The 12644-nt window shown below is 30.7% G+C and overlaps 1 protein-coding gene across 1 annotated transcript; it reads left to right on the forward strand.

Moving 5' to 3' along the window:
• Positions 1-1507: 1507 nt before the first annotated feature.
• LOC139906233 (uncharacterized) lies at positions 1508-10764 on the forward strand. Its single transcript, XM_071890705.1, has 7 exons — positions 1508-2541; positions 2614-2738; positions 5421-7305; positions 7360-7612; positions 7671-7993; positions 8888-9040; positions 10597-10764. Exons 1-7 carry the CDS (start codon positions 1587-1589, stop codon positions 10713-10715), a joined length of 3813 nt encoding a protein of 1270 aa, XP_071746806.1. The 5' UTR covers positions 1508-1586; the 3' UTR covers positions 10716-10764.
• Positions 10765-12644: the final 1880 nt, after the last annotated feature.

Raw genomic sequence — 12644 nt, forward strand, 5'->3', positions numbered from 1 at the left:
GACTTTGGACCTTTTAAAGAAAGGTTGCGGGACTATTAAGGTAACAACGTCTTTGTCTATAACTAGTGTTCAGAATGTTTATTGGTGCAACTCAAATTTGCTACAGAGTAAGTAAATTATTTCTTCTATATTTAGTAACTGGAGAAGCAGTTCATTGAATGTTATAAGCATAATTGTACAATGCACATTCAGTTATGCAAGTAGTTTGGACTAATCATACATTATTTGGCGTTCCATGAATCCTCTTTCATTCCAGATTTACGCACATAATTTAATTTTAAAGAATTCTTCCCTATCTTATAGGCTTGAAAATTTGGATATAACAGTTGAATATAACATATAATATTGTAACAAGACGTTTAATTTCAAATGTAAACAGAGGTTTGGGTGCAAGTTATTGAGTACTAAACATTAATTGTCTTATTTTTTTTAAGGTACGTGCAGTTAGAAGTGGGTACAAATCTTGTGTTGTACCGGGAAATGAGGTTTACAATTTGATCATTAGAATAAAACTGTAACTAAGATTATAAAAACTACTGTCAGGGCTGTTACTATATTTATTCTTTTTCGTAGTGACGTGTCTAAATACCATTGATTTTGCACGTTTTTCAGTTAAACAAGCAACTATTTCGTTTTCATTATTCTGGATTTTACGAATTTGGTATGATTAATTATAATTGATTTTTAAATGTGCCGGGGAGCAATTATATATTCGTTCATATTTTTAGATAATCCCTCTAGAACCACGTGTTGTTATTTTTTTCTTATCCCCCCCTCCTACAAAAAATATGGACATTTTTACAAAATAATCTTCATTTTATTTTTAAGCGCTGAACCTTTTTTCGAAGCGTTCTTGCTGCCTTTTTGAAATAATTTCATCCAATAAAGTATTTTTTATAGAATATGCCCGATCCTTTCTCTATTTATCAAATCCTTCCTGTGGGGTAGGACTTCAGCACTCCCCCTCCCCTAAATCAATGAATTTTTGTCGTAATCAACCAAAAATATTCACATTACAGGAAAAATTTGAAATGGAAAAACTGGTAAGAAGTTTTCCTTTCTAAAAAATATGTCAAATTCAGGGAAATTTTAACGTAAAAAAAATACTGAAAAATTTAGATCCTTCCCCCCTGCCCCACCCACGCACCAAATACAATTTTGTGGACGCCCCTGCTCCCTATGAAGTCATTTACCATCTTAGCATATATTCACGTCGATTTGGCTTTAAGTTTACCTCCCTCCCTCTCAGTGGCCAGGTCGTTTGTGAATGTCTCCTAAAATTTTTATGCTTTTTAAAAGATTTAAAATGGAAAAAATATTTTTTAAAAGACTAAAAATTTAAAAAAACCTGAAGCATAATGAATAGAACCACTAACTATATGCTAATACTGTTAATGATAAAACAAAGACAAATAAAATATTTAATATACATTCATGTCTTGTTTCGTTTCCCAAGAGACGTTTATTCCCATGGATACTGCCAAAAACAAATACATTTTTATAAGGAATCAACAAAGGAAACTTTAATATATTGCACTTTGTTTGTGATTGTGTTGAAGAAAAAATATATACCTAGTACTTAAATAATGATGGGTATTAGTATTACTTTTCTTTTGGGATTATCAGTCATCCTACTGCAGCACCAGATTCAGTGCAAGTGTTCTTACAAGTCCATAGTGAGCAACATACCACAAGAGTATGCTGTTACTCATCCTGAACAAAATAATTTTCTGGAAGATGGAGGAAAAGTGTCTTTAGAGTGCAAAGATTTCACAAAGACAAAAATAAAGTTTGACCCTAATATAACATGCCAAGGTAATGATACAATACGAGCTCCAAAGTTTTGGCCGAAGTGTGAACTTTTCTGCAACAATACTCTAGACAAATTTCCCAAGAACTTGAGTTCCAACGAAAGTTTAGGACTGGTTATGGTCGAAAAAGTACAACATACTATATTTGTTGGTGAAGAAATTAAATTTAAGTGTGCTGATCCTAAAATGGCAACAATTAAGGGTGATCATTTTGCAGTCAAATGTATTTCAAATGGTAACAATAGTAGCACTCTTGAAAATACCACTCCTTACCCCAAGTGTATGGCTCAGGTCCCATGTAGCAAAGATATTCCACAGCCTCCTCAAAATTCCCATATGGTATTATCCAAGTCCAAGGTTCATACAACAGAAATTGGCTCAGTGGTTTATGTATGTGATCCTTTTTGGAAAATGGATAATGATTCTTTCAATCAATTTGAAGGGAAATTTAGTGTCAAATGTGACCTCAATGGAGTATTTCCATCTAAAATACAATTTCCTTCATGCCGCAATCGAAAACCATTGGAGCCGTGCAAATGTTTGGGAAATATATCGACAGTTGAAGGAGATAAATTAAGGAGTATATTTTGTCAAAATAATAATATCGAAAAGGGAGTTGAATCAATAAGCAAAGTTATTTCTCCGAGTAGAAAAAGATGTGGCACTAGAAATTTAGAGAGTAATGATACCCGACATAAATGTTTTTGCGAGAATGTTGAAGAACAGTCAAGTAAGGATTACACCATCAATATACTTATTTAAAAATAATAACTGAATATGAATTACACTTTTATATATCTAGAAGCATCCGTATTATTTTCGATCAGAATTCGTTCCGAGCCCTGGGAGTGGAATTTTGAGACGGAACCACTCACAAAGGATTCAAAAGATAATTATATACGATTACAAGCTCTTATACAAAGTCAGGTAGTAAATTTAATTATTTAACTACATCAATTATTATAATCGGTACAGGATGCTCTTCAAAATCCGAAGTTCATTTACATAACAAATATGGTTTGAAAAAATATTAAAAGCTATTCCATGAAAAATATTCACGAGGAAAAAGATTTGACTAAAATTTACTCTGTGTTATTGTTGACAGTAGATCAGCTTATAAATGATATTTTGTATCTGTAACTCAATCCGACTATGAGTTTTGAAACCCTAAACGTAAAAAAAATAGCATTCTGAATACATTTGATTGACTATATCTCATAAACCAAAGCAATGATAGGCAAATGTAATACCCGGAGAAATAAATCCGGTTATTTTTTTTAGCTAACCTGCTATTTCAGGATTGTTATCCTGAAGAATGAATTTTCTTTTCTCTAGCAGTTGTCATTATTATTTAATTCCTGAGTAGTTGACATCTTTTCCTTAATAGATTCGTTTATATTCAAAACCATGATTGAACATTCGTGTGTGCTCATAAAAGACGGAGTGTCACCCTAAGAATTTGTTGCAGAGTTCTAATTTTAGGTCTTTGATGGACTCAGAGTATAATTGGGGATCGACATCGGAGTAATTCTAGAAAATGTCCTTTTCTACTTCCTGCCTTGCCACAGGTGATTGTAGCTGATTTAACGAAACTTTCTCTCCTCCAAAACATTCTTCAAAATGTCAATATAACAAGTTGATTTTCGGGTTTTTTTATTTTTAAATGCACATTGTACACAGGATTTTCTTCACTAGTAATACCTCATTGAAAACCTATCAAACCTATTTAACAATACCAAAGTTATTTTTTTATCAAAAAAAAAAAAAAAAAAAAAAGAAGCAAATCATGATTTTATTTATTTTCACCTCCATATCTAGGAAGAGCTATTTGGTTACATTTAATTATAAAATTATTTTTGTACCATAGTTTCTTTTCACAATATTTTTTTAAAAGTTGTCTAATTGTTCAAAGTCGATTATATCCAATTGTTTACTTTTTTTATCTTTAAACCAGAGATTCTTAATTTTTTTAAACCCCATGTTCCACTCGTTGGTTTTAGGATAACCGTGGACTACCTTTTCAAATTTCTTAAACTTATTAATTTAAATACTATAACATAAATCTTTCAATTTAATTGTAATAACATGCCGTTTATTTATATTTATATCTGGCCAATTATAGTATATATTGTTTTTAAATTAGACAGCTGAAAAAGTTTTATTGAAAAAAACACAAAATTTATTTACGTGTATGTATTAAGATTGGAACGCAACAAAAAAAAAATTAAGATTATAACCAACATAACACTACCAGAAAAAAAAAAAATTAATGAGAAAAGTGAGTTTAATGTCTTAGTAACAATTTGTTAGCATTTAGCTTTAAATTATTCAGGTTTTTTATCTCAAGTCTCAACGCACAATTATTACTAAATGATTTTTTTTTTCGTGGAAAGATTAGCATATGCACTAAAGCCCCTTTTCGTGAGATATGAAGATGGAAAAGCTATCAATAACTTTCTTGCAATATCCCATATAGTAGGACTAGGGACCTGGATTTATTTTTGAAGCCCAAACTGTTGATACCCTTTCTTAAATACACCTTAAATTCTTCCTCACAGCCAAGGTTAATAAAAATACAAGGTTATATTATAATACTTTTCCTACTGACGTTTGACTTCCACCACACTTTTTAATATTGAGCTCAAAGAGTATAACTGTTATCAAGAGTAGTTATATTTCGTGTTCCTTGACTGTTATTGTTAGAGTACCGATTTTTACTCTAGAACGTCAAAATCTGTCTATCTTGCCCAGCAGTCGGCACGGTACATCAAATTGAAAATTATATCAAGCCCGATTAAGTGATGGTTTAACCTTATATTTCTATTAACCTTGATTACAGCGTATTCAGACCAGTTTTTCTTGTAACATAACATCTGATTCTTTCATTTCATCTTATGTTTTGATCATCTATTGTGGCATTTATACATAGTTAAACATGGTTTCAAAATCTGTATTAAAGACTTCTAAATGTTAGTTTAGAAAAAAAAAATCAAAAAATTCAAATTTCTGTAAATTGTTTTAGATTTTTGAATTTTTTTTGAAAAAATTTACATTTCTGTAAATATTTTAAGATTTTTGAAATTTTTTTGAAAAAATTTAATTTTTCCATTTTTTTTTTCAAAAAAAAGTCCTAAAACTATTTCTATATAAAACAATTCGTCCCTACTATGGAATAATTATTCAATAATCGTATGGAATTGTTTAAAGTGTTAAAAAAAACTAATCAATCAATCGACGTTCAGAACACGGATTATTAGAAAAGAAGCAGAAACTTGAAATGTAAACTTTATTATACAATTCTAACCAGATAGAATATTTTAGCGCTAAATATAAGATATTTTGCATGCAAAATTGTACTAATTGGTGAATGCATTTTATAAATTGGTTCAATATTGGTCAAGAAATAGTCACCCAAATATTGAAAGTTCATGCTTAAGTACAGATAGCTTTTTTTTCGCTGGGTGAACAAAACGTTATTAATATTTATGCATAAATATAGTGAATGAAATAAGGATTAGTGAATTCACTCCGGATCTTGAAGTGTGTCATACATAATATTATCTTTGTTCCTAATATTTGTTTTAATAAAGATTTTATATGTTATTTTAGTTGAATGAGGTTTTCAAAAACGTGACGGGTTTTATACAAACCTTTTTAGTTCAATTTAAAAAAGGGGTGAAGACTAGAATGGGTAAATTTCCAACCGAGAGGCCCAAATTTGAAAGTAATCATTCATTTTGCAAGATACCCTGGTCGTTTCCGCTAGAAAACATTACCTATACAATTATAAATGATTCTATGTTAATGGTGAAATGCAAAAATACGAAACATTTTTTACACTCTCAAAATGATAGCAGTATAATTGGTAAAGTATGTCATGAAGACTGTGCCACGCTTTGGAAGATTCAAGAATGGCCTTATTGTAGTAATATTTGGAAAACATGTGAGTACCCATCATTAAATTTTTTAGAAGAAAGGAACATCAAAGTGAATACAAATACCGAGAACAGCTTGAAATTTGAAGAAAATGAGCTTTTAACATGTTTAAACTCTTCTTATATTATGATGAGCAAAAATAATTTAATACCTAACTCAAAATTGGAATTAAAGTGCATTCTAACAAACGAGTCACTTCTTGAATTAGATAAAACATTAAATGATACAATGTGTTTCTTGCCATGCGTATTCCAGTCTAATTTCCCAGGACATTTGTATTCTGTTGACATCCATGAGGAATACGATGGTGTAAAAATAAGTTGCAAAAATGCCTCTGAATTCCTCTTTGATTCAACAAATACGTTCATTGGAGCAATTCTTAATTTAAGTTGCAACAAGACTCATGTTCAAAAATATGCTTTCGATTGGCCATCTTGTAGTGGTATGACAAATCAGTGTATGTTGCCCAGTGAAGAAAATTTGACTGCTTTAAATATGATCTCTCAAAAGTATGATAAACTGTCCGTAGGAGAAAGTCTGAATATTTCATGCCTTAATGACTCCTATTATAACAAAGCAACAAATGATTCATTCATTTCAGTGATCTGTGACTTGACTGAAACGAAAGTAGACCCATTTTACAAACTCACTTTACTGGGTCTTGATAATAGTAGGTGTTCTATGAATAAAAAAAGTTGCTTGTATCCACCAAATGCGTCCAATTTAACATCTAAAGCTCTCAACTCATCACATTGGATGTTAATATGTGCAAATGGCTCAACTATCACAATTAATAATGTGATTTCAAAGAATAAATCAATTTTCATTCCATGTAGTTCTAAAATTGAAGTCTACACATGTACTTATTATGAAGAAAAAAAATGTATTGTACCAGATGCAAATAATTTGGACTCGATGAATATTTCAGTTATTGGAAATAAGACTGAGTATCTTATTAGTGAGAAACTTAATATATCTTGCAAAAAGAACCATCATTTTAAAAACATGGAAACATGGGCTGAAGTTGAGTGTGTAGATAATTCTGGTTTTCCCATTTTTAAGGGATTAAACAATTTGACTTGCACTGAAAAACCAGCATCATGTAATAGTACAAATGGGTGTTTAAACATAACCATGAAATGTGATCCTCTGGATAGTAAGATATTGAATTCTAAAAACTTTTCAATAATCAATATTAAAGATAAATATTATAACGTTGGAGACATCTATAATATTTCTTGTAAAGATAATTTTCTGCTCTTGAAAAACGGTTCGGTACTACCAAGAGTCTCAATTCGCTGCATTCTAAAAAGATCTGAAAATAAAACTGAATTAGTACCTCAATGGGACACTTTTCATGAACTTTTGTGCATATCAAATATTTCAAATAGTCGATCAAAGAGAAATACAGAGGAAAGGGACCTTCACTATATAAATGCATATGTGGAAATTCAATTTCTTGAAAAAATTAATTGGACCATTTTTAATTCCACATGGAAGAAAATGGACAATGAGTTTATTGAAAATAAATGTGTAGATGATGAATGTGGAATTCGAAGTTTGTTCTTACATTATGTTTTTTTACTTACTTTATTCAAAAATAATTTTTCAGAAACTAAAACTTGTGTCAATTCAATGCTTCATTCATACCAAGAGCAGGGTTATATAGTTCATACAAGATATGGACTATTTAATGAAAGCCATCCTGAGTTAGAGCCTGGAGAAATTGTTTTTCTAACTTGTAAACAGATATACAAAGGAATGATGTATATGCCGATTCGGGATTATACAGATAACAAGCCACATGATGGCATATTGACAGTTCAATGTGGTTATAACAATAACAATATATTAGATGATCCGATGTGAGTTCAAATCACAAATAAATATTATGTAGTATGATCTATGATTTTTAATTTTCAGATTTTCAATTAACATCTTGCCTAAATGCATTCCAATTTGCCAACAAAAATTGATTTCACCCCCTAATTACACTTACTTTGAGCTTAAAGGTGTGTTGCCCATTAGAGATCAAGAGTCCATGATTGACATTTCGAATTATAATGGATCAAAGGAAGAAGTAATACCCATTTATTCCGGAGATAAATTTATATATATTTGCACAGTTCCGGAATGGGGAATTAACGGTGGTTTAGACACACAATACGATGCAGTGCACTGTTCAAATAATTCAATCATTGATGTCCCTACTCATGCTTGGCCGAGATGTACGGCTAGAACTCATTGTAAGTCATCAGGAGGCACCTATTTTATCTTTTGAATTGTAAAAAATATGACCTTAACGCGTGCAAGATTTTTCTAGTTAGCCATCTGAAAAAGTTTTTTTTAAATTTTCCAAAGCTCTTATAACTTATCATTATTTAATTCAGTATACATTTCAATATAAAGTAATCATTAATGCGTATGTCAGAAACAGTGGATCTATAGGGACCATGTTCCCCACTTTTACAGAATATTTCTAGATATTGCAATGATAACTTGTATAAAAAATTTCAATGTCAAAACTTTCGACTTGAAAAAATTTCTATGTTTCTCTTATATAAAAATTATATATTTATAATTTTGTAGTATTATATGCAGTGATGTAAATCTGGTGAATTTTTTAGCAGTCCCGTTATTTTGGAATTGGTGATCTGAAGAATGAATTTTCTTTTCCTTAACCGTTTACATTATTTTTCAATGCGTGAGTAGTGAACATCTTTTCCTGAATAGATTTAATTATGTTCAAAACCTGATTGAACATTCGTATGTGCTCATAAAAGACGGAACGTCACCCTGAGGATTTTTTTCAGAGTTATAACTATAAGTCCTTCTTAGAATTGGGAATCGGCATCGGAGTAATTATAAGAAATTCCCTTGTTTATTTCCTTTTCTCCTTCCTCCCTTGTCACAGCTGATTGTAGCTGATCTAATGAAACGTCATGAGCATTATTCTTTTTCAACTCCAAAACCTTCTGCAAATTGTCAGGGTTACCATATTGATTTTCGATTTATTTTATTTTTTCAACATGCCCATTGTATACAGGATTTCTATCACTAATTATCTGTTTAACGCATGCATCTATACATACTTTTTAATATTTTATTGCAAATACTATGACATACTCTTGTTTCCATAGTGATCAATACAGGCATCTCTGTGCTATTGGATCGATCAGATAGAAAGCTATCAGAAAAAAACAAGCTCATGAGGTATGCATCGCTTGACTCGTTGATGGATATATTAGACTATCAAGACTATATCGCATACGTTACATTACCCATAGTCCTAGGTAAATTTGATTGATCTATACATTATATTATCCCTTGTCTGTGATAGAGTATGAACGCATATATGAACGTATCGTGGCCAAATACTATTATGTTTGCATTTACACGGTTTCGTTTGTCTTTCTCTCATTTGATTTTGGTGGCATGGCTCAGAGTTATGAGGCGTTGATGAACCGACACATTTTGCTTTAACTATATATATGTGTACCTTGTACTCCCCCTTTCTTTTCTTTTTTAATATGTCGTACAATGCTTTAGCTACACACATTCCTTGCTACATTGTTATTTTTAGATCAAGTAGTCACGCAGTTGTAAGATAAGTTATCCCTTTTTTGAGTTCATAATACTTTAAACCATACAAGAGTCAAGTTATAAGAATGAATGACAACAGGTGAAAGGAAAATACACTGCATTTTTGTTCATTTCAAAGAGTGAGCCGTGATAAATACTCTTTACCACCCCCCCCCCTTTTTTTTGACCAACGCATTGCAATTTTGATATAAGTAGAATAGTTATGCATTTTTAGAACTTCTTATATTATTTAATTATTATTCTGATAATAACAATAAGAAGAAATTAACGCAAAAAGATATTTGATTACCTTAATTACACGATTGTTTTAATTCAATTTCTTCTTACATTTCAAAACTATTATATTCTAGAAAAATTGTTCTTAGACACTTATGACTTGTGTTGGATTGCTGCAACGAATCTCAAAGTGGAGGAGGGAAAACTCTAATTCACGAAACCTATATAGAATATTAGTTGACCTTGAGGCTATGCAGTAATGAAAAGCAGGGCCTGTGCCGTGAAGTGGATGATTCCCTTGTCCCCATGGAGTATTTGATTTGAAAAAATGTGATGTCAGTGGGCCATTTTTGGAGTATTTATGGAATGAGTAAAAAAAAATTCCATACAAATTCGAAGGAACTTTTGAAGAAATAAAACATGAAAAGGGCCCGGAAAGGCCTGACATTTTCCCCGAAAAAATATCGTTAAAATAAACAGTCCTTTCTGAGAAAAAAAGTCTTACATTATCAAATTAGAGATGAAATTAATTAAATGTCAGGAGGCTAATATAAAAAAAAATATTGACACGTCCCTGAATGAAAAATCACTTTTTCGTAACTTTTCAATGTACATCCTATATATACAAAACAAACTTTTGAATTTGCCTTCTCCACCGTTTTTTTCTACCTAGCAACATTCATTTTTTGTTCCTCGCTCTACTATTAAAAATTAGGTGGGCAGGGGAGATTGTATTAGCCAGTTAATTCGTCTTGGATTGCATGAACAATTATGAGAATTCAATCTGTTCAATAATTTTTCAGGTGTAGGTTAGTTTATTAACATGACATCACACTTTCATTATCATCCCCATGCGTCCGTGAAACGGAGGCAAGCTCGTCCTAGTATATATTACCAATATGTATTTTAGGCATTTTAAGGCAATTTTCTCCACTACATCTGAAATAACTTTTTATCGCAGACAACAGATAAGAATGTGCTTAAATTTGTATATGTTAATGAGTTACTATTATTAATCATTTATTTATAGGTTTGTCAACATTGATTTGCTGCTGTTTCTGTTGCTTGAAAGAAGGCAGTCCCTTATGTAAGATATGTGATCGCAAGCAAAATAAAAAAGGACTCATTAAAGAGCTGTCACTCCATTAAACCAGATTCAAAAATAACTTATATGAACTCAAGCGAACACAATATTTGTTGGCTTCGTAAAATACTTGGTCTTGATTAAAAAAAAACTCCACATAAGTAAATTCGACAACTGTTTGAAAATTACTCAAATTACACCGAAAAATTATTAGACAAAACTCAACTATGCTTGAATTCGAACGATCAAAACTCAAAATATTTGACTGTATATTACATAGTATCATGGAAAAAAAGAAATAGAATGGGTAGTGATGCGACTGAGATATTAACAAATATAAATTTATTAAATTTATGACTTGCTGTCCTTTATAATATATAATTTTGCATGGGTCTCTCTTTTGAACTTGGACACGTTAAGACGGGGGTGTCGATTTTTGGGTAGGTCACATGAGGAGGGCTTATGCTATACCCAAAACCCAAAAACACTTTTTTTGCAGCTCAAAGAGACTAGATAGGAAATTATTTATCAATAAGTGATTGGCGTTCTAAAAAAACTACAATACGAATAACTACGTTTCTAAATTTATTCAAAATCAAAAAAAGTTGTAAGCTAAAAAAGAAATCGATGAAAATTGCAATTTCGTTTATTTCAGGTGCAAAAAAATGAACTTCCAATAGAATATGGGATTAGTAAATGGAATAAAGTTTGTAGAAATTTGTCTGGAGATTCGTTTGCATATAAATTTGATAAATAAAAATTGATGTTTAACAGAAATGTCCTTTTCTAAATAATTTTTCAATTTTTTTCATTTTTTCTGTGTTTTTTTTCCATTTTTCATTAAACGTCAATTTTCATTTTTTTAAGAAAAAATGCCACAAGACGATGCTTTTTGAACAAAAAATGCCGGTTCCGCATGTGACCGAATTAATTTTAATTTCCCGCACATTTTATTACATAATTTTTGCAATATTTGCAAAAATGAACCAGTTAGGGATATATTAGAGCAATATTCTATTAAAAGCGTAGCTATAGATTTGTATTTCTATACGATAGCCAAAATTTCTTCATATAAATAGTAAAATCGCCAATATATATGGCGTGCATTCATTTGAGCAACATTTATTTCAGCGAGGGTCATCTTACCAACATTTATTTCAGCGAGGGTCATCTTAGCAACATTCATTTGAGCAAGTATTCAATTGGGCAAGCTTCATTTGAGCAACGTTCATTTCAGCGACATTTTCATATAGTAAATATTATGAAATAAATTACGTCATTATTAAATGTCATCATAACCATACTCAATATCCAAGATTCTACAGAGTTATTTGTTCTAGGCAAACCTTCTTCTGTTCGTATATTCATAATCCATAAAGCTAGTGGATATCGTGGATCTCTCTTAGTTCTTCCCATATATCGACCGATGTAATTATCTTCAAAATAATCGGCAATGACTCTGAGATCCTCAGGAAAGGTTTCTGTGAGAGCGAAAATACTAAGAATGGGATGCACAAAACTTGGGTGTAATATTAGAAAAGATAATTTATTTAGAATTGTGGCGAGACAAATTTACACTCATTTAAATATTTTTTTTAAATCCAAGTTATATAGATTTAGTATACTACAATGGCCTTGGGTGTTTGTAAATATATAGGGTATTATAAACATAAACTACTACAAATTTTACTACCTATTTCAAAAAATAAAACTTATTAACTCATATCTACCCAACCAAATTAACAATTTCAATAAAATACAAACTAATAAAAAGATCACGAGATAAATTTCTACCTTAATTTTTGTTATCAAGAATTTACAAATAATTTATAATGGGACACAATATTTTTTTTTTCTTACAGCCGTTGTATTTTATGTATAATGCGCATAAGTATTTTATGTAATTAATGTATGGCAAGGTTTCTTTAACAAATTGGATAATTTTTTAATATAAATGGACACTCACAGTATCGTGAGTGCTACACTCAGATATC

Source organism: Lepeophtheirus salmonis, chromosome 8 (genome assembly GCF_016086655.4).
Source record: "Lepeophtheirus salmonis chromosome 8, UVic_Lsal_1.4, whole genome shotgun sequence".
NCBI classification, from domain to species: Eukaryota; Metazoa; Arthropoda; class Copepoda; order Siphonostomatoida; family Caligidae; genus Lepeophtheirus; species Lepeophtheirus salmonis.